Raw genomic sequence first — 24047 nt, 5'->3', positions numbered from 1 at the left:
GTGATCTTTTATACAAACCTACACAGCGGCCTTAATGGGCAGTCTTCATAAGGAGACCTCTTACTTCCTGACCCTAGTCACAAGCCTTGCACTGGTCATTGTCCTGTTGTAGAATGAAATTGGCTCCAATCAAGCACTGTGCAAAAAAGTATGGCATGGCGTTGCAAAATGAATTGAGAGCCGTTCTCATTCAAAATCCCTTTGACCTTGTACAAATCTCTCACGTTACCTCTCCTCTGTAGGCAGTGGTAGTAATGATAATAGTTCGCTATATAGTGCACAGAGATTACGTAGCGCTACACAGATTTTTCTAAATCGGTACCTGAGGCTAGTCTAATCAAACTACTAGTATGTTTTTTGCGTGTGGGAAGAAACCCGTGCAAACACAGAGAGAACATACAGACTCTTTGCAGATGTTGACCTGGGTGGGAATTGAACCCAGGACCCCAGCACTGCAAGGCTGTAGTACTACCCACTCAGCCACCAGGATGTAGTACACACCGTTGTAGGAAATCTTCAGTTTCTTGGCAATTTGTTGCATGGAATGGCCTTCATTTCTAAGAACAGCCTGTAGAGTTTCACAAGAAAGTTCTTTTTTTTTCTGGCCATAATGCAAGTTTCATAGAACAAAAAAAAAGTGATGCTCCCGATTCTAAACAAGCTAAAAGGAAGGTCAGTTTTAAAGCTTCTCTAATCAGCGAAACTGTTTTCAGCTGTGCTTGCATACTTGAAAAAGGTTTTTTTAACCCCTTCCCGCCGCAGCCCTTTTTCGTTTATGCGTTTTCGTTTTTCACTCCCCACATTCAAAAATCTGTAACTTTTATTTTTCCATGTACAGAGCTGTGTGACGGCTTATTTTCTGCGTAACAAAATTACACTTCAAAATGGTGGTATTTAATATTCCATGCCGTGTACTGGGAAGCAAGAAAAAAAATTCCAAATTCAGTGAAATTGGAATTTGTGCCGTATTCTTGTGGGCTTGGATTTTACGGATTTCACTGTACGCCCCAAATGACAGGTCTACTTTATTCTTTGGGTCAGTACGATTACGGGGATAACACATCTATAAAGGTTTTATAATGTTTTCATACATTTAAAAAAATTAAAACCTCCTGTACAAAATTTTTGGGGGGGATTTTGCCATCTTCTGGCGCTAATAACTTTTTTATACTTTGGTGTATGGAGCTGTGAGTGGTGCCGTTTTTTGCGGATTTTTGATGACGTTTACAATGTTATTTTTAGGACTGTACGACCTTTTGATCACTTTTTATAGAATTTTTTATTTTTTTTTTTAAATGGCAAAAAAGTGCCATTTTTTACTTTGGGAGCGATTTTCCGTTAAGTTTTAAAAAAAACTTTTTTTTATTTTTATTTTTACTATTTTTAAGATTCCCTAGGGTACTTTAACCCTAGGGTGTCTGTACGATCCCATCATATACTGCCATACTACAGTATATGGGGATTTTACTCCTCATACATTACAATGTAATGAATGGGTTAACCCGAAATAGCTTTGGGTCTTCGTGAGACCAGAGGCTACCATGGCGACGGATTGCCGCTCCCCGATGACGTCACGGGGCACCGATCGCGGGTCTTACTGGTAAGCCTTTGCTGCAATATGCAGCAAAGACTTGCCGGCTGTGGAGAGGGCTTGGCCCGCGAGCCCTCTCCATACATCGGGACCCGGCATGTGACGTACTATTACATCACATGTTGGTAAGGGGTTAAACATCCATTAGCCTTCTTACAGAGCTAGAAAATACAATGCATCATATTATTTCTTTCTGCGGAGACATTTGGCAGCTCTTTTTTGCGCCTTATGTATGATCCTGTCTTGTGATACATGTTTAGTTTCTCTTATCCTTGCAGGCGCAAATATTAACTTCTTTTTGAGACTTTTTGTTGCAAATGTCTTAAATCCACATAGACACAAGTCATGTGAGGGGGTTACATGCAGGAGTGGACACTACTGTAAATTTTGGATTTGAGGCTGTGTCCTGCATTTTTAAGCACTGTAATCACACCTCAGGGAGATGATGACACATGAGGCTGTGGTCACACATGATGTTAAGGGTGCGGTCATACATAGCGTTTTGAAACACATTACAACAGCTGAGGAGAGGTGATTTGCCTAACTACATTACTGTTAACATTTGCGTTTACAAAACACATAGTAAACGTGATGATAATTTATGCATTAACGTCACATTTACATTGTATTTTTTAAACGCAAATGTTAACAGTAATGTAATTAGGCAAATCACCTCTCCTCAGCTCTTGTAAAGTGTTTCAAAATGCAATTAAACGCCAAGTGTTATCTCACCCTTAGAAGTAACCAATAAATAAATAAAAATGTAAATGCAAAAATTTATGAATTTTCAAAAAGCTGGTTACTATGCAAAACTTTTAACATTTGAACCATGTGAAATAATTAATTCATGTTAAAAATGTATAACAATGTTTAACAATTTATAGAGTGTATTTATAATTTCATTTCATTTATGCTTCATTGAAAGAAAATGTGCTATTCTTTCAAAATAAAGACATTTTTTAAGTGACCCCAAACTTTTGAGTGGTAGTGCATGATGTTTCTTTTATACTCTTTATGTGTCAAAATGCTGACACTTTTCACAGTTATTTGTGAAAATTTCAGGTGCCAAAATCCAACAGTATAACATTATATGCACAGCTTCAAAAATGCGAACAAAAATTCTAAAAGTGATGCGTATAGAAAGGTTACAGGTTAATATATAACTCCAATAGTGATTTTTTTCCCAGTTCCAAGCCTAAAATACTTAACCGGGCGCTACATTAGGAAACTAAATCAAGTTAGTATTTCCGTCTTTATAATAAAAGACTAAGCAACCACAACATATTTCAGCTATGAAGACAGATACCAAATAACCAAGTATAGTTATGTTTTCAGATTATCAAAGACTAGAAAACAAGTGACAACATTAAGTATTTACTAGCGTGCAAAGCTGCATTTTTTTATATAGTACACATACTGGGAGATACATATCACTTTTGGAGCTTTGACAAAGGCACTGAGGCACTACATTTACAATAGATTCATTTATGAAATACATTATACATTATACAGTTTTTTGCACAAAACAGTCTTACTTTCATAAGTTTTTATTGGATTTTTTTCAAAAACATATAATAGGATAGTTAACAAAGAGATCGAGACATAATCATCAGTTTACATATTATTACCATCTATGTTCACAAAATCATAATTGAGGAAATGGCAGGAAACAATTTAAGTTCCACTGTGCTGTTGTATTAGTGGAGTTCCGCTATGTATATGCAGTAGGGACCATCAGGAGGACCAAACCGACACAGTCCGCCATTGAAGGTCTCAGAAAGTCTATAAAACAAGTTGAATATAACACATCGTAACATAACAAAGTCATCCAAACATGAAATACCGAGAGATAGTTTGCTGGTGTGTGTATTTTTGTTTTAAGTATTGCAACATCGAGACCATCAGTCAGTAGTATAGTTCGACTTTTTCAGAGGGACTGCAAAATCACATGAATGCGTATATTACTTCCATGAGCAGAGGTTAAATATATTGTTGGTTGGTTAGCAAGGTGGAGAAAAGTGATAGTGCTTTGTCCATGGTTGCCAAATTTTGTTAAAAACATTAAAATTTTTCCGTTACCCTGAGCAATAGTGAGTTCGAAACTATATGTAGAGTTAATTAAAGTTACCACTTATTGGAGAATAGGGGGAGCAACCATTTTGCAGTGTCGGGCTAAACATATCCTTGCCAAGGTAAATATCGTGCAGGCCCGGGTTTGTTTGTTTTTTTAACCGGAATGCTGTTTCTATCAAGCTGTAAAAGCATTGCTTCTGGTGTCATAGGTATTGTGGAACCAGTTAAGGAGGCAATTAAATCACCGATTTCTATTCGGAATGTTCATATTACTGGACAGCTCCAAAATATATGTTATAAATGGCCCTCATTACCACATAATCTAAAACATCAATCGGAATTGGAAGGTTATGCTTTGTGTAATCTATGCAATCCTAAACTTTGTTTAATCCTATAATCCTAATCTTTTTTTTTTTTAAGTATTTTTTAATTTATTTTAACAAAACAATAAAGTTACATACAGTAATTTGTGTTAGAACCTAACAACATACTTGATTGCATAGTGATCAATGGACATATATTTTAAACACTACAACCGAGTTGATCACTTAGTCGTACATTAGGTAGATCCTTATTAATGTTCAGCTAAATTTGGGTTATCTGGAATGGGTCCGTCCAGTTATCCTTCTTTGTCGGAGTCTCTAATGCGTAGTTAGAAATGGATTTTTCCTTTTAGTCTGCTAAATTAATCCTAATCTTATGTGCGAATTCCAATATTTTCGTACACTGCAATGAAGTATAGTTCAACTTAATAGCTTGCAACCACTCCGCGCATGTAAACGACTTCTGGAGGTCTCTTTCCTACAAGCTAACTGGGTATGATTTACAAAATTCCATGGGAGAGTTTAGGATGCTATAAAATGGTTTTAAGCCTTTTATCTTATCATTATCATACAGGTTCATTAGAGAGCAAATGTGATAAGGAAAGAGTTGGGAGAGAAAATTTTTGGAGAAAGTTGTGTATTTCTAGAGGTGAAGGGATATACGTTTCTGAATTCCCTTTCAGATTGTATAATTCTCCATAGCAAGAAAGGATCCTTTCTGCTATGTCATTTGGATTGTATAATTTCCCACTTTTGCTTAGATTATATAGATAGGGGAATTAAGAACTCAAGTGTTGCTTATGCGGGAGTTTAGTCATTTACCCGCCTTGTTATCTTGGGATTAGTATTTTGTCTTTGTTCTTTTAAGGTGCAGCTGGTGTGTGAGAGGTTCTCAATGTGTCTAATCTGGTCTAGTAGCTCAGTTGTTTTGGCCAAGCATTGTTTTTTTATCTAAATGTCCAAATGTTATTAAGTTACCCCTTATGGAAGCTTTTGTGTGCATTCCAATGTGTGACTGGGTCTGGAAGATTTGGGGTGTTAAAGTAAAAATATTTTGTGAAATTAACTGTTTTGCGTGCAGTATAATATGGGTGGTTTACCAAATATGAATTAAACTCCAGAGGTAGATTGGGGGTTGGCTATTTTGTTTTTCAATGGTGAGGGTGATAGAGGCATGGTCTGACCATGTGATATCATTAATACCTGAATGGGATCCTAAGTCTAGCGTGTCTCATAATAAAAAGGTCTATTCAGGAGTATGTATTGTGAAGCCCCGAATGAAATATATAGTCTCATTCTGAGCCCTCCAGATATTAAATAAGTCCGATTTCCAGAGCAAATTTGGCAGTTTGGTTCTGGAGTGTGAGGTGCAGTCTACCGGTGGGTCTGGAATGAGATTGAAATCCCCACATAACAGGAGTCCCCCTTGTTTTTTTTTCTGGGTTATTCTTTCCTGGTGTGCATTTTGAGTGTATATATTCATGATGACCTCATTGTTGACAGTACAAATAATTAGAACATATAGACCATTTGGGCTTATGATCTCTTCCAGGAGCTGGAAAACTAGGGAGTTTTTGAAAGCAATTAATACTCCTGTTGATTTAGTTTTATATGTTTAGTGATACATGTAGTAGGAAACGGGATGTTTTATTCTTTACCATGGCTTTTTGAACCATATGGGTCTCCTGTACACATAATATGTCGCAGGTAGTATGTCTTTGCCTCCTTCCATATAAGGGATCTTTTAAAGGGTGTATTAAGACCCCCTGAATTCACTGAACATATTTCAAATACCATAGCGGATTAAGTTGATACTCTCATACTGCTCCTGGAAGGATCTTGTTCATACCTCCTAATAATAGTATCTTGATATCTATGTGGATGACGTAACAAAAAAAGATTAAAACAATATAACATAGTCACTGGGACTTAACAAAAAGGCCTTATTCAGGCTGTCAGACACTTAAATTGTCTATGATGGTATGGGGGAAAAGACCTAAAAGGTCTACAGTCACCCGAGAAAGAAATGCAAGGGTTTCTAAGAACATTGCGCTTCCGATGGTTTTGCACTTGGCCACTCATTGTCTACAGGATGAAGAAGAGGTGGTCTGTCTTTATTTAGAAGGCCATGAGCTCAGTGATATAGTTATGTAGTTCAGCATTTGACACTTGTTCAGATATGCCTCTTAGCTTGAGATTGTTGGGACAAGACCTATCTTCTAGGTCTGCCACTTTAAATTGAAGGCACTGTACTTCTTGCTCTAGATCTTGATGTGCCTCCATAACTGTGAAGATGTCGGCAAATAAATCTTGTGTCCCCATTGCTCCCCTGTACCTTCGCAGTCGTTGGGAGCTCTATGTGGTATTACGCTGTTCTGAAAGGGTCTGTCTGCCATTTCATGGTCCGTCACAACAGAGCTGCGTACTTGCTCATCGGCACCATCTTGGTTGTTTTCCCCTTATTTAGCTTCTCTTACAGGTCAGAGACAAAGAGTAGGAGAGAGAACTATGCAGCTATGAATCGCTACAGAGTTCTCTCAATAACCACACAGATGGCTTTTAATTGTGATCTGTCTGATCTGTAAACAAGTGTTCAATGGTCTTGCTCTACCAAGCTCTCGACTGTAGAGTAAAAGACACTGACATTTTGGTAAAAAGTGGACTTACATCTCAAAAAATACAGGTCTGTGTGTTATCAATGAACCAGGCTCTGAAACTGTGTATAACTGGTCTACAATCTTCTCATACAGTTGACGGATTAATTCTAGATAATATAATGAACCTTTTCGTTAGCAATGCAGAAGTCTCTGACCTGAAAGCTTCCATGGTTACAAGCAAGCCCTAATAGTCATTCTAATTGAGGATTTATGAATCAAGCACTGAATGCAAATACAAGTAAGGTACTCACTAATAAATAGTCCTGGCTTCCTTACAGCAATAGTTCTTTTCCAGGGTTACTTTCATTTGGAGTACATTCTGTAGCTTTCAGGCATTCGTTTCATTTAAACATTTCTTGGACAAAGTGACTTGGTAAATTGGTGCCAAACGTGCTGAAAAACACATTTTTCCCCTCACTTCCTGATGTAATCATTTCGAGGCCCCGGGTGTAGGAGGCCATTCCTGCCAGGGCCTAAGATTTCCATATTTCAAACTGAAAGGAATCTGGCATGCAACACTGGACATTATTTCCTTTGCACATTCTTCTCAAAGGCCAGCCAAGTTTTTTTTTTATTTCATATCAATAATATTTAAAAGAATAACAGATGGTACTTTTAACCCATTCTCTCCAGAAATAGTAGATTCTAAATAGTTATTCGAAATAGACTGAAGTACACACATAGGCAGATGGAAACAAAAACAGTATATTCTAGGTGATCTTATTGATTGTGTCCTCCTATAATGGAGACATTAGACTAAGTGACAACAAACAGGACAGTGAGTCCTAAACTCCAGCCCCCCAACAGAACTGTCAGCTTACCTCTGTGTATCCTACTGATAAAGGACAACCACAAAAACAGCCCCCCAGGTCAAATGCAGACATGAAACAAGACAAAGAGCAAAAAAAAAAAAAAAAAAAAAAAAAGAGGTAGAAAACAATCTGGATTACAGCTGAGAGCATATAAGGAACAAAATCACTAACACCAAAAGATTGTCACAAAAAAGAGCCAAGAACCGAATACCAGAAACACAGGAGTAGTGAACTACAGTAGAGTAGAAAATATAGCTAGCAAATGAATTTGACAAGCAGGGAATGAGCTGAGCCGGGGTATTTATAATGTGGAGAAACTCTGCCCCAGGTGGTAGGAGCAGGCACCCAGTCACATGCTGTTAACTCTTTCTGGTCCACAGTTTGGCTGCAGAGGACACAGGTATGGTGAATTAAATTCACAGCAAGCCAATAGAACATAATTCACACTGCCGGACGAAAGCAAACCACAGGAAAAGCCAGTGTTTCTTCAACCTATTACCGCAAATGAAGGAAGACACAGACACTGACGTAATACTCCTACTAAAAACTGTCTGAGGCTCTGTTCACTATTTTATTCCATTAGCCTTTTGTTGCTTTAAAGTAGTTATAATAGCATAGCATTCAGCAGTATGATTTTGCATGGGGTGGTTAGTTAACAATGGGGTCCATTGGGTTCCAATGAGGTGTCTGACTGCATTGATAGTTTGACCTCACAAAAAATGAACATATTAAGGATTGACAATTTCATACTGTGTAAGATTCATCAAAATATCTGGTATTGAAATTTAGGGTCTAAGACTGTTTAGTCTAACTTTGCACCTCATAATTAAGGCTTTGTTCCCACCAAAAAACAGAAAATTACTTACCGGCAATATTGTTTCCTGGACCCACGATAGCACCAACCAGATAGGCTTCGGTAAGTAATTCACGTTTTGCCCCTTCACCACGACAGCACCCACCAGAGAGAATATAATAGAAAATATCCTAGGGTGGGACAACAGAGGAAAGGACCCTTCTATCAAACGATAGCTCATGAGCAACCAACTTGTAGTGTCTGAAGAAAGTGTGCTGGGATGACCATGTAGCAGCCTAACAGATCTGAGTGACCAACACCTCTTTAAACTCTGCCCAGGATGAGGAGACTGCCCTATTGGAATGGGCCCTTAACCCCACTGAGACTGGGAGATCTGCCCGAGTATAAGCTTTGGAAACGGCTAACTTAATCCACCTTGTGATTGTACTTGGGGAAGTCTTCTTTCCCTTCTCCTTTCCTCCAAATAAAACAAAAATGCTATCTGACTTTCTCCAGTCAGACGTCCTTTCTAAGTTTGTGGAAATCTCTTTCCCTATCTGATGAGGGATTTGTGCAAAATTTTGGCAAAACAATCTCCTAAGTTCTATGAAACTTACAAGCTACTTTAGGCAAACAAGACGGATCAGTCACTAATACCACCCTATCGTCCATAACTTTGGTATAGGGACTCCTACAGGACAGGGCTGAGATCTCACCGACACTTCTGGCCGAGGTGATGGCCACCAAAAAAACGGTCTAAAGAGTTAACCACCTAAAAGAGATATCTTCTATGGGCTCAAAGGGCCCTCTCATCAGAGAGTTAAATACTAGGGAAAGATCCCAGGGAGGAACCATACTCTTCCTGACAGGGGTAATATGGGGGGGCTGCTCCCCTTTTTTATCCTTTTCTGCAGGAAATCTAGGATCTTAGACATATAAGAGTGATCCAAGTCTAAATCCGTCTCTTGACAAAATTGAGAAAAAGCTTTCCACACTCTAAAATAGATATTCAAGATGACTGGCTTCCTACTCTTCTGTAACATAACAATAACATTCTCAGAAAGCCCCTTCTTAGCTAAAATCAGCCTATCAAATTCAAAGCCGTCTAGTGTAGACGGCTGACCTGTGGGTGGAAAACTGGGCCCGAAAACAGAAGGTCGGGACTCTCTGGAAGCATCTGAACAATTACTTTAGGACCGAGAACCAGGGACTCCTGGTCCAAAGGGGGGTATAATTATGACCCTGGCCTGATCCTGTCTGATATTTTTTTAGGATCCTCGGTAGTAGCATCAAGTGGGAGGAAGCATATGCCAACCCGTGGTCCCATCTCACTGCCAGGGCATCTAGAACCCATAGCCAGTCCCTCAGATTCAAAGAGCAGAACTTCGAGACCTGACAGTTCCTGTGGTCTATCTGCGGTAGCCCCCATAACTTCACCATCATCTGCAACACCTCTCTCTTGAGGCACCATTCGCCTTGTCTCAGCTGATGGCGACTCAGGAAATATGCATTACAATTTTCCTTCCCTCTGATACTGACAGCTGAAAGAAAGATTAAGGTTTTCTTTGCTAGGAAAAAATATCGGATGTTAGGTGCATTAGAGGCTGACTCTAAGTACCTCCCTGCCAGTTTACAAAAGCTACCACTGTCACATTGTCCGACAGGACCTTTAGATCTGAACCCTGAACAAGAGACATGGCTGACTTCACCGCCTCCAGAATTGCTCTCAGCTCCCTGTAATTTTAAGAGCTGTCTTCCCACTCTGGTCCCCAGGAGCCCTGAAACAGCTGTTTCGCTAGCTGCACTCCCAAACCCCACCGACTTGCATCTGTCACTAAAGACAAAGGGCTTTTTTGCCTCCAGGACACTCCTTTCTGAAGATTCTCCTCTACTAGCCACCACTCTAGGGAGGCCTTGACCTCCTGGGAAAGGCAAATCTTTTGGTAGAGGCTGTAGACAGAGCCTTCCCAGATCTTCAACATGTGTAACTGCAGGGGTCAAGAATGGAACTGAACCCATGCTACCTTTGGTTCGGTGTTGTGAATAGGCCCACGATAGACATAACTTTCCTTATAGTGGGAAATGGGTCTTTCAGAAGGGACTTGACGACTGTTTGGATCTTTTCTATCTTCCCTACTGGGAGGAAAGATTTTTGGCAGGCAGAGTCTAGGAGAATCCCTAAGACCACCTTTGACTAAAAAAGGACTGGAGAGGACTTCTTCAGTACCATCCAGCCTAGTTAACTTAGTGCTTCTTGCACCTGAGCCAACTGCATCTACACCACCTCCTCTGTCCTTCCTAACAACAAAAAATCGTCCAGATAGGGGACGAACGTCCCTTGCTCTTTTCTGATGAAGGCCATCTCTGAAATAATTTGACTATCTGTGCCACTGCTACAATGAAAGGAAGAGCCTTGCAGATGAACAATTCCGTGCAACATCACTGCTACTGAGTCCAGGTGAATGGGAACATGATAGTAGGCATTGGCCAGGTCCACCGATGCCATAAAACATTCCCCGTGTAACAGATTTATAGTTGACCTTGGGGATTCCATCTTGAACTTTTCCCTCCCGATTTCTTGGAGCTTTTCCAACCTCCTCTTCTTTCGGCCTCTAAATGGAACTGAATTTCTTGGAAGGAAGAAAATCTTTTCTTTGGCTACTAGGAGCGGGGAAACCTTTCTTCCGGTTTGAGGTTTCCCATGAACAGCATCATCCACCTGTGGAGCACTGTCCCAACAACCATTCTCTTTCTCTGAAAAGGGATACTTTCTTTTTACCGCATTAGGGACAAACACCTTCCTCTCAGGCTTTTTTCCATTCTGCATTAATAAGGGACATAATATTCTCATGAATAGGGAACACATTCTTTCTCTTCTCCCCTAGCCCTTGAAACATTATGTCCTGGACAGAGCGTTCCTCCTTCTCATCCTCTAGCTCAATTGTCGCTTTGACCAGATTTACCAGGTGCTCAGAATCACCTACAGGGAACAGAGGCCTGCCACTTTTATCTTTCTCAAAACCAGAAGACAACTCTGCAACAGAGTCAACCTCTAAATCTGACTCATCCAACACTCTAGAGGTACTCGGAGAAGCAAGAGACCTTGCCTTCCTCCTAGAAGCTTTGATAGAATTGCGCACTTACTGCTGAATGAAGGAATGCGTCCAGCATAGCAGATTGCTCCTGGAACACTAATCGCTGGATGCAGGAGTTCTGATAAAAAGACGGTTCTCTTCACAAATTCTACAATCACGTTTCTTTGTTTTTCTAGCAGCTTTTCTACTAGGGGGTCTCTTCTCTCTACAATACAATCACATAAAAGACGATCAGAACCATTTATCAGGCCCGGTAACAGCCTTACTCAACACCCCAAAGAACACCCCCTTCCATAGCGGGGTCCATGATGGCCAAAGGCTCTCCTTCCTTCTCTGAGCTCATAGCGTAGAGATGGAGGGACAGCAAATAGGGTGGTGCACATAGGAATATAGATGCAACGTCAACAGCAGCAACTTGCTCCTGTGGAGCCCTCTGGTTGGCTGTGGGTGTAAGACACATAGCAACTGCTGTGTCCAGCATTCTCCTCAAATTTCCCACCCCCATGACGTTACAGACATGTGGGACACCATCTGGCACAGGGATGTGGCACAGCCGCATAGCAGAAGGATGTCGGAAGCCACGTGGTTGCCATTTGGAAAAGCGGTGCCCCACAGTCCTTGTCGCCGACTAGCAACCTCCTGCATATCCCCCGGGGCATCTCAGGACCCTGGTAAGCCCCTACAATGGGAGGCCGCAACCACACGGGGAGCTCCAGTGTCCGCTTTCTTTCTTCAGGCCCGATAGCTTGACTATCTCAGACTGCCAGGACCTCACCAAGGTCCTTTGGCGTGTCCTGCTGGGAAAGGAGACCTAACTGAGGAACAGAGGAGGAGGCGGCCCTTTAAAGTTTTGGGTTTCCTGTCCCAGAGGTGGGCCATGCTCTTTGGTGGGTGCTGCCATGGTGAAGGGGGAAAAATATGCCACATTTTCGCAATTGAAGTCACTCTATTTTTGCCGTACAAATCATAAAAGTGTATAAAACCCTTGATGAATTTTGGGGGCAGATGTGGTGATAGAGATATATCAAAATTAGGAGAACCAGGTGCCCCTTCCTCTACTGGTCTTAAACCCCCCCCCCCCCCCCAAAAAAAAAATAATGGCGCCATGATGGGATTTCTCTCTACTTCCATTAACGAGGTCAGCAAAAGGTGATATCCTGTATATCTGAGGTCACATGTAGAAACCCCACCTGGCAATACACATCAAAGAAATATGTGGCATAATTCATATTTCACACACATGCTTTTCCCTAACAACTCCATCCAGGTCCCTGCTGCTACTGTGTCAAATACCCCGGGATGACACCACAGCAACAGGGAGCAATTACCATTTATAGTTGAGTATAAGCCGAGGCCCTTAATTTTACCACAAATAAATGGGAAAACTTATTGACTTGAGTATAAGCCTAGGGTGAGAAATGCATTCATCACAGCTTCCCCACACAAAACAAAATGCCCAGCAACTTCCTCTAGTAATGCCTAGGCAGATTGTTCCAGTTATGTAATGCCCAGGCAGCGTCCCCCTGTAATGCAATGCCCAGCAGCCTCCCACAGTAATGTAATGCCCAGAAGCCTCCCTCACTAATGTAATGCCCCATGAGCCCCCCAGTAATGAAATGCCCTGCAGCAACCCTTCCCCAGAATTAGAGAAAAGCAGCCTCTAGTCCTTTAAAAACTTCCATCTTTTCTCTTGTGCTGTCTCAAAAAACATACAAAGCATGACGATAACTGTGTTATTATTTTGGGATTTATTTACCATATATACTCATGTATAAGCCAAGCTGGGCTTCTTCAGCACATAAACTTACATAATCAATTTTCAATGTTCTGTGTGGCTCCTATTCTCTTCTTCCCTTGTAACAGAGCGGCCAGAGGTGCGTCCATGTGCTCTGTTCATACGCAAACTATGACATCACAGTGTATCATATAAAGATTCTGAGGAATATATGGCATTGTAAAAACCTGAGTAAAAAAAAATCAAACATATACCAAAACTTCATCATGACATCAGAGTCAGGAGGGGCTGGGGGGATTTAGAACCCTACTCAGACTTAGGCTATATTCACACTGCCGTTGCCCGCCCGTACCGTACCGTAGCGGGCAACGGCAGTGTACGGGGAGAGGAGGAGGAGGTGAGCGCAGCTCACCCCCGCCCCTCTCCATAGCAACCTATGGCGCACGGCGCCGTATTACGGGAAAAGATAGGACAGGTCCTATCTTTTTCCCGGGTACGGAACGGTACGGTGCCGCACGTGTGCGGCACCGTACCGCTCCCGTAGGGTGCCGTGCGCCCATAGGAGTGTATGGGGGACGTATATCGGCCGTATATACGTCGGCCGTATATACGTCCCCCATACGTTCGTGTGAATATAGCCTTATACCTACTCATTCTGTTTTAAGCCTTTTTTTAAATCAAACTGTTTATTGTATGCATATGTTTGTTTATTTTGTGTTGCCCATTTGTATGATAACCCCTTTGTTTGTGAGCACTGTCCTTTAAGATATTAAAACTTCACTTTAATAGGAGCCTGTTGTAACAATTCCATAAAACTCTGAAGAGACGTTGACTAAATTGATTGCTCAATTAGTTCATATAATATTGTATTTGGGCATAGCCTATGCAAGGTGTCTCTTCAGCCTTATATATGATGAGGCTAAATTCACTTAGGGTTTATAGGACGGTCCAGTGCAACCCGACAGTGCTGAACCTAAGTCTGCGATACTGACAGTAGGCTTTAGCCACAAGCTTTATGTTATAAGAAGTAGGATTTTCTTAGCCTTAACCAGACCCATGGTGTGGCCTTTGGCCACAAACAAGGACCATTTGTAATCAATGTGTGAGGTCTGCTCACATGCCAACGACAGGAAAGGAGATTGCTTGAGCCGCAATTAGGACCTACTAGAATAGTACCTGCCTGTTTGAAATGGTCAGCGCATCCCTTAAGGTCTTAAAGGGAATCTGGAATGTAATTTAACACCCCAAACTGAGATGACATTTTTTTAGCTCTTTTAATCTTTTAACTTTTTGTGACAGCTCCCAGTTCTTCGTTGCCGCAATAAAACCATTTTAAAAATATGCTAATAAGTCTGAAGTTCAGGATGGATTCCAATAGAGCCTTTACTCCAGGCCATAATTTACGCCCCTCTATTGCAAGATATCACAGTCTGATGGCTACTTCTTTCCATTGTTAATGCACAATGTATAACCCAGAAGGAGCCTCCAGGGTCTATTCTTCCTGGTTTACAGTTTATAAAATGTCCTTAATCCTACATCTTCTGCACTACATTTTGTCAACTGTTCAAGTTTGATGGAGGGGTTGGTTTTCAAACACTGGCCTTTATTCTTTAGTTTCAGTGAAGTGAAGTTAATTTGGATGTGTCCAGCTTTGTGGGAACAGAGGATATAACCATTTCATTTTGTGCACGTGTGTACCAGGGTACAATACAAGGTCCATGAACTAGGCATGGTTTGATTAGTTCAATGTGAAAAAACATAAGTGGTCAACAGAGCGCTGACCTCAACCACATGGAACATTTCCCAGAACCACACCGAAATACTTCCCAGAACAGTGGAACCAGTTTCAGTTACATAGGTCGGACAAACTCCAAATTTATGAATGTAGAATGGGATGTCATAAATGCTCATGTACTAATACACCTGTGGTGGTGTATAGAAGTTAGTTAGTAACGCTACATTACACTACATAGGATATAATAGGTTCACACAAACACAAATGTGAATTGGAGCCTAACCTTACACGGGAAACAAAAATTAAAAACGCTAGGTTTGTATTTGTGCCTAACTTACTGAAGTACAAAAGCATGTGAAACAATAGGCCAAGATTAAAAGTTAGGCCCTATCCACAGTTGTATCTCATACTGCTGTATGCGATACAACTTCATTGTGCATGCGCTATTCTGTGTTTCCGGCAAGATAATTGCAGATCGGAGGTGATTGTATGAACTAAGCATCATGTTTTATCACACCAGATTTTCAGGTATTTGTTAGTGAAGGCTATATAAACAAGACAGATCATTATTTTATTAGTACCACTGAAGAAGTCACGGATGCCTGACGTAACGCGTGGGGTGTTTCTCATCCTCCTCTCCATCCTGCCTTCATTGTGCTATCCATTTTTAGATACCTATAGCTACCTGTGGTATTGTATTGCAGCCTTGACTTTTTCTTGGCTACTACCATTAGTGTACATTTTCACAGAATTTGATAAGCATCTAGCTAATCTTTGGGTTACCCATTTGTTCACAATTTTGTACATCAGATTGTTTGTGTGTGGGGAGGGATACCCTGGGTGTAGGGGCCATTGGAACCTCCCTAAAGGGGGTTGTTGTGCTGTTGTTAGCACATTTTTAATTGTTTTTATATTTTTGTATCCCATTTTTGTATTACCATTTGTGGAAAATGAATTGTGATTAAATAAAATTCTATTTATTTGGAGATATTGGTCTACTATTGCACTGCTTTGTTGTCTTTCTTTGTACATATTTAGTTCTTTCAGGATAACACAGATGAGAGGAAGAGGCAGCTGTCATGCTGCTGGGTTGTTGCCCTCTTATAGTCCTCTCCACATCTCCTGGTATCTATACCATGCTCTAGACACTGTGCGTACACACAGCTTACCTTCAAACCATAGGTCGGATTGATGTGCCACCCTGAATGAACTACACTACTCGAGCAATTCATTTGGTTGCCTCATGCTAGGGGTGAGAGCAATGACAAAAAAAGAGCCCAAAAAACAGCCAAATAGGACAAGAACAGTGAAATGGCCTGTGGTCACCACCTACAGAACCAATAATATAATATAAGGGTTGACTTGCTAATTCCTTATAATTTCTACTTGTTGTCAACCCTGTTTGCACAACAGGACAGGCTGATTTCACAGAAGTGTGACTGACTTGGGGTTAAACATGAGTCGTTTAAAAAGAATCCGTCATCAGTTCCAAAAGTGATAAACAGCAGACAGTGCCAGTTATAGGTCCTGGGAAGCTGTATGACCACACCACTGCATGTGTAGCAGAGCTCAATACTGCTCAAGTAGCAGTAAGCAGAACTCAATACTGATTGAAATTCTAACATACTAAAATATCATACTTGGTTTTTCAGTTGTAATTTCTGTTGTGTCCCTTAAATAAACTAAGCATTCTGTAGGTACAAATCATAGCAAGTAAGTTGGCTACAGCTTAAAAAATCCCTAATGTAATAAAAGTTCTGAGTAAGCAAGCAGTAACATTTAACGGAAACAGTTATAAGAAAACAACTCCTGCATTCGTCATGCACGAGATGAGCCGAATCACAAAGTGGCGAGACTAAACACTTTCATGTTATTTATAGCAAAAGTATCACATAATTACCACAGCTTTGGGAGAGACCTAGGAAAGCTTGCAAAAAGGAATCTGTAATTAAAGGATAAAATTGGCTAATTTATCTTTTTAAACAGAATGATGTGATGGGGGAAGTAATTTAAGAGGGGCACTTATATTCTGAGACTTATAGCTCTTAGGCAATTGCAGTCAAGAGAGCATGTCCAATAAATGAGAAAGCATCACTACTACCAACACGTGTTTGGGTTCACAAGTGATGGTACACATTAAGAAAGATTTTTATTTGGATACAATCAGCATATTTATCTAGAATCAGAAGATCATCCTGTTTAGGGATACACAATACTGGGAAACTGAGAACTAGGAACAAACAATCTAAAAAAAGAAAGGTATAAAAACTGGCCATTCATTTCTGGTAAACGTTGTCCATAGGACCATCACCCTGCCTCCCTGGGCATACAAGATATCTTAGTAAAGCTAGAGGTATAAGTAGTAGTCTATTGAGGTAAAAAATTGACATGACCCATTCTTGTTTTTACCAATGTGCAAGAATGTATAAAAAAATCCATAGACACTGCATTCTTGGAGAATGCTTTAGAAAGTCCAAAGCAAGCACCATGATCTTCAAAAGGAGACTACGACCTAAATGGCTCTAAACCCCATAGATGCCTCTATTAGAGCTACAAGTATAACTCCAAGGTGTCAAACAGATAAGTGAATGCATGTATCTTTTTTTATAATGGTGCAGGTTCAAACTGTGAGCACTGTAAATCACCTGTCCTCCATTTCCATTCAGGCAGAATGTCAATCTCAAGTGAAATGGCACTGGGTAGATTGAAGACCCATCTCTGGGCGTTCTCAGGAGTGTAATGCACACACTGTTGATTTTTGAATATACTGTACCCACATTTCTAGCATTTACACCACATGCACTGACACAAAAAATTTTGATTTTAACATGCCACCTGATCCATTACTCTACTTCACAATGAAAATATTTACAGTTGACAGTTGTATTTACAATCTGGCTCTAAAGTCAGTGACCATTATGACCCATGCTACCACCAATCTTTCTCCATGGAAATTGCATGGAGAAAGATTGTTTTATGTTTCCACACCTGTGTGGTCTGAGTAACACGGTCTAATGACCAATGCACTTCCTAGGATTTATAGAGACTCAGCTCTGACAAATTGCCTCTGTTATGTACATCAATTGCCAACATATAGATGCTTTCAGTTTGTTGTTAAAAAAAAGACCGGCCCAAAAATGTGCAGTAGTTGAAGTAAGAAACGTTCTTATGGTGTTCAACCGAAAATCCTCTTTAGCTGATAGAATTTCTGCTGAATAGACTTCTACCATTTCAGATAATTCCCTACAAATTGGAGCAGACTTGTTTAAGGTCTGAAAAACTAATTTGTAATGCGGGGAACCAGGAGGAATGGAAAAATGCATGGCAGAGACAAAGTAGACAGGTGTTTCCCTAAAATCCTCAGCACAATTAGCACTAAAAGTACAGGAAATTGACCTCCAGAGGCAGCAAATTGTTAGCATTTCTAATGCATTTTCAAATTCCTACTGTGCAAAATCAGCTTGTAAAACCGGGTCACTCCGTGTCTCAGTTCCTACCCCATTCGATGTCAGATGACTTTAATGAGAGCTATGCAACATATTTCACCTCCCATCTGGTTCTTATTTGACAACGAATGTATTTTGTATTTTTACCCATTTTTTGAAGCTGAAAGAACAGATGTGTCCTCTTAAAATATGACGACAGAAAAGATTTCTTTCCTCAACAAATAATTAACTTTTTATTAATCAACCCAGCAGGACCCAGCAGTCTGGGTTTCCATTACTGTTCCAAATACGAAAAGGAGGCTTTATGGAGATAAATGAGAGCAGCAAGCCCAGCTTTAAAATTCCGTTCTCGGTTCTACTAGGAAATCCTCAAGTACTTCTGACTATTCTTTGCTTTGCGTGGGTGGGAAGGAAAATAATATAATGTCAACCTCCACTGCATTTGGCAAATTCTGTAAATGCAGGGGCAAGGGTAATAAAGAGGAACCACTTACAAAGGTCAATTTGAGAAAAAAATAGCAAATGTCATATTCTCCAGCTCCATTCTTCCAGGTGGAAGTTGTGTGCAAGCCCAAATTTACAAAAGGGACAGAGCATAATACTAAAGGCTTTAAGGCATGGTGGAAGGAAAGTGTAAGAAAATGTTATGGATACTAAAATAAATAAAAGTAAACTTCAACTTTCCTTATTGGGTTCTTGTATTATTGGAATCTGATACTAAGAACATACCTAAAACCTTCTTTAAAAGCAACTGTCCCATTATATAATGGCTTTTATTACCCAACGTAAAGCAACTTAAACATGGACTCAAAAGGGATAGTTTTTTCTAGCTGTTTCTCAGCGCTGGCGGTGTGTATACGTCGGTGCTAGATGGGCTCTGTGCAGCGCTGACGTTTCTAACGGTCATTGCCAGATGATGATTTAGCACCACCTCACAAGTGTAGTAAAAAGCAGATCAGTAAGAAAATTGAGGATCTTTTCTAATTTTCACAGCTTTTACGCTTTTTTCATAAACAAATGCAAAACATATCACCAACATGTTTCAACTAACATAAAGTACAATGTTTTACAAAAAAAAAATATCAAAATCACCTGGATATGAGAAGGTGTTCCACAGTTAAAACCACATGTAGTGACACATGTCAAATTCTAAAAATAGGTCAGGAAGGTGAAAACTGGCTACAACACAAAGGGGTTCATCACCTATCACTAGATAAGCTGTTTGGCACATAGAATCCTCCTCAATCTGCTGTTTGAAGAGACAGTAGTACTTCTTTCCTTGATATTGTACATCAGACCCATTCATTAGAATAGAACTAAGCTATAGACAGGCCATTTGACCAATCGATTTGTCAAGTCTGTGAAGCTTCAAATTGAGAATTGGTGGAGCTACCAGGTGCAAGACCCTTAGCATTCTAATATTTATGACCAATCCTAAGAATAGGCAATCTAGAAATAAAGTCTGTACTACAACTTGCCTTAGTGATCACACCTTGGTTGAAAAACCAGATTTACAGACAACCCCTAGTTACAAACGTACCTCTGCATGTGGGTTATTACCTGTACTTTAGTCTCAGGCTACAATAAACAGTTGTCTAAGGTGACCAAAAAGAATTTGTCTGGAGTTACAATTAATAAAATTAATAAAAAATAAACAGTTCCGACTTACTTACAAATTCAACTTAAGAACAAACATACAGAAACATACGTACATATATATATATATATATATATATATATATATATATATATATATATATATATATATATATATATATATATACACACACACACACACACAAGAAAGAAACCAGAAATTCTATGCTTTGATCAAATATTCAGCCGTTTGGTTGTTCTAGACATCTGCAGCTTTCTAACATACTGAGGAGATGCAGTAGACTGTGACTGGAAGGAAGTTACACCAAATTACTTTCAGTTATAAGTGGGAAATTACTAAAACGTTATACATACACCCTTCTTTCTGGCTGATCTGTAGTGTTAAAACCTGTCCACAATCAAGTGGAAGCAACAATTGCACATCAGAATAGATATATTGCAGGATTTATTTTATGATCAACAAAAATAGGTTAAGATAGATATTATTTATACAACAACAATAACAGAACAGCTTGTAAATTACTAAATATTTCAATGTTTAAACCCTACTACTCCTGCCAGTGGCATAACTAGGAGAGACAGGGCCCCATAGCAGGCTTCTGAATGGGGCCCCCTTCCTGATTAAAAAATTTGCATATTTGTGTACTCACACATGCGAGTTACAATCATATATATACACACATACAGTGTAATATACAAATGTACAGCATATATACACAATTACAGCATAATACAGTATATATAAAAACACCATACACTGTATTCACATACAACACATATACATGACATATATGTTATATATGTATTATGCTGTACAAAATTTGTTTGAATGATATCAGTCCTACCTTCCTCTTTCAACAGCCAACGCATCTATTTCGTCAAAGAAGAGAATGGCTGGGGAAACTGCTCTTGCTTTCCTAAATATCTGGGGGCAAAACAATTAAATTCAACTATTAATCTATTAACACATTTCTGCGTTTTATTTTTTATCATGCAGACAAAACAAATAACAAATATCCGGATTTAACATGCAGAGTCTGTCGAATGCCCTATGTTAAAGGTGCACCACAAAAAAGTTGGTGAACTCTGTGGGGACAGCGCTTGGAAGCGAATGAATCTGGCGCACCAAGCATTATACACAGGCAGAGCACTTTTAGTGAAGTTTCCCACATTCTTAGTAAATGTTCCCCACTGATGCCATAAACTTCAATCTGAGATAAGTCTTCAGCAGACCTGTTCCATGGCAATAATGATGAAAATACAACAGATGGTGCTGGGCAGCAGAAAAGTTTATGGATATACAAGCTAAAGTGCATACAAACATGTATGGCATCTCAGTACAGATTAAAACAATCTAAAAGGAAAGTACAAGTTCTAGTCATACGTCTACAAATCAATCAAAACAGGACAAGGTATAGCTACAAGATTAGAATGCTGCTACATGAACCATACTGCCCAGCATCAGCCCCAAGGGGTGGATGACAATGAGTTCATTGGGTAAAGTAACAAACACAGTAGCATTTATTTTACCTTAAAGACTTTAAATTGAACATACCTCACGAACGGCCCTTTCTGATTCGCCAACATATTTATTCATCAGTTCTGGCCCCTAAGATGGAGGGGGAAAAAATTATTATTGGAGTTAAAAATAATAGAGGTGTGATGATCCAGGGGGAGGGAAGCCTTACACTACTCAGGGTGCGGTCACACGTTGCAGTTAAAACTGCATCGCAATTTGTTTTGGGTTGGTTTTAGGTGGTATTACTTATTTTAACAAGTGAAAGACATCAAATCAACAGGTGAATGAAATTTGTGGAACAACTTTCTCCTTCAAAATCAAATTCCCCCATTCAGTTTATGTCCTTCACCTGTGAAATTAACAAAACTGCACCTAAAACCACCTCAAAACAAATTGCAATGCAGTTTTAACTGCAACGTGTGACTGCACCCTCAAATCCCTCACTTCCAACCAGCCTGAGCGTAATTAACCTAATGGAGCTAGTTAGTGTAAACTAACAAACCAGGCGTCAGAGCTTCAAAGGATTAATGTAGCCGCGTTGTCTCTAGAGGCTTCGGCTGATTTTCCCTCCAATTTTCAAACAGGAGACAAAAAGCCATAAAAACTTTTAAACCAATAGGTTGAATAAGAACAGTTAAGGACCAGTTATGGTCCATCTCAGCCCAAAGGCAACTACATTTTTGGATTTATTATCATCAGGGAATCACAGTGGCCCAATCCCCGAGGCTCTTGGGTCCAAAGATAGCAATATCTCTGGATAGGACCATAGCAAAAGGGGTCAGGTGTAGCATCAATGTGATCCAGGGATTCATCCGGATCCAATGATACCAGAACCATGACCCTATGACTTCCCCTTGAGAAGCTACGGCTTCTCCATGGTTCTGGATGTAATACCAGGTAGGAAGGACCCATGACCCCTCCTGGTGTTGGACAGAGGTGTGTCTGCACTTGATATAATCAGTCACCTCTAAGGCCACATCGTCTTTTGTCTGGGAAACATTTTAACATTAAGAGCAGAGGAAAATCTTAAGGTGTGGACTATCAGGTTCCACTAGGCCCACACAGAAGGTAAATAACTTACTGAACTGCCGATATATGTACTGCTACCTTGTTTTTTATACTCTGTGTAACTGTATATGTCTCTATTGCATATAATGTTTTGTCTAGTGTGCCCTTAAGGCAATTGAATCTAAAATTTAATCTGTGTTGCTCTTTTATCTCGATTCACGAACCCAAACGTCTGTGTTTCTTGGATGATATGCATGCTACCTCACCCTATATAATCCCGTTATGGACAGGGTTTATAATAAAGGAGAACTGGTGGCAGGTCCTTGGGTTTCACTGAAATAAGTCTTATAGACATTCAGGGCTGTGATTTATTGTTGTGCCATATCCGGAAGTTGTGTGGACAACTTTAAATCACTTCCTACGCCTCTGAGAACCCATGTTCTGGGAGTGTCTATAAAAGGGTAACTAAGTGACCTTGTGTACCTTTTAGGGGTCCAAAAGGTCACGGTTTCCTTCACAATATTAAGATGGCCACATATCTTATGGTCAATAAGAGGATATACATTTCTATAAGCACCTAAGGATTTTGAGGATATATGTAATAGGGTTGCACCGATACCAGAATTTTTTGCGCAATATTATTGCCAGAAAAGTATTGCAATACTCGATACAATACTTTCAGGAAAAGAAAAAAAAGTATTATCTGAATGTTTAGTGTGCGGTCACATTGTATTGCATTTCTAAACGCAATGTAAACAGCCCAAGAGTCTGGGGCTCAGTCTGATTGCATTTCCTTTGAAACACATGCGATCAGTATCGGCCACCAGTGATTTGCCAGGATAAGCTTTAGTGCTGACAATGTAGTATATGTGTTGTAAAGGCTGTCCTAGAAATGTTAACGGATGTAATGTAAGGATGGCAAACAGACCCACTGTTTCCTATGGGTCTGTTCACATGTCCATTTATTTCACAGATGTGAAGACAGTGAGAAAAAAAATTGCAGCATACATTAATTTGTCTCACATGTGGACCACGTACAGCCATAGTCATTGGATGCCCAAAAACAAGGACTGCACATGCATGATATCCGTATGCAGAGTATTTTTTCTCAAATGTTGCTAGGCAACCAACTGGGCAGGGCAAGAAGTAGATTAGAAACCCATTAGCTTTTTTTGCATATGTGAAAAAAAACGTGGGTGTATGGACATGAAAAAAACAATACAATATGGTCTGAACACAGACATGTCAGCATTTTTTGCAGATGGGCAGCAGACAAGCCTTTCTTAATGACCCCTTATTTTTTGTCTTTTTATCATTTAATTTAACTGTATTACATGCTTAAAATATCATCATCATCAATACCAATCATCATCATCAATATCAGTCATCATGATCAATATCAGTCATCATCATCAATATCAATCATCAATATCAATCATTACCAATATCAATCATCAATATCAATCATCATCAATACCAACCATCATCATCAATAATATCAATCACACTTACAGTGAAGCTCTTAGTTATACAAAATCCTCCCATAGACAAGTCCATAATTGATACAGGAATGCAAAAAAGAGGGAGAGCCAAGTGGGTGCGCTTGTAATGAGATCTCCAGATATAACGGAATTCACAATATT

The 24047-nt window shown here is 39.8% G+C and overlaps 1 protein-coding gene across 2 annotated transcripts in view; it reads right to left on the bottom strand.

Annotated features, from left to right (window-relative positions):
- AFG2A (AFG2 AAA ATPase homolog A) overlaps window positions 1-24047 on the bottom strand; it is a 262683-nt gene that overhangs the window by 164318 nt on the left and 74318 nt on the right. For both annotated transcript variants that reach the window (XM_072119375.1, XM_072119374.1), the window contains exons 12-13: window positions 21433-21486; window positions 20723-20802 (exon numbers count right to left, since the gene is read on the bottom strand). In XM_072119375.1, the coding sequence (XP_071975476.1) occupies window positions 20723-20802; window positions 21433-21486 (134 nt within the window). The remainder of the gene's footprint in view (window positions 1-20722; window positions 20803-21432; window positions 21487-24047) is intronic.

Source organism: Engystomops pustulosus, chromosome 1, assembly GCF_040894005.1.
Source record: "Engystomops pustulosus chromosome 1, aEngPut4.maternal, whole genome shotgun sequence".
Classification (NCBI taxonomy): Eukaryota; Metazoa; Chordata; class Amphibia; order Anura; family Leptodactylidae; genus Engystomops; species Engystomops pustulosus.
The sequence above is the reverse complement of the archived record's forward strand: the minus strand, read 5'-3'. Positions and strand labels throughout refer to the sequence as shown.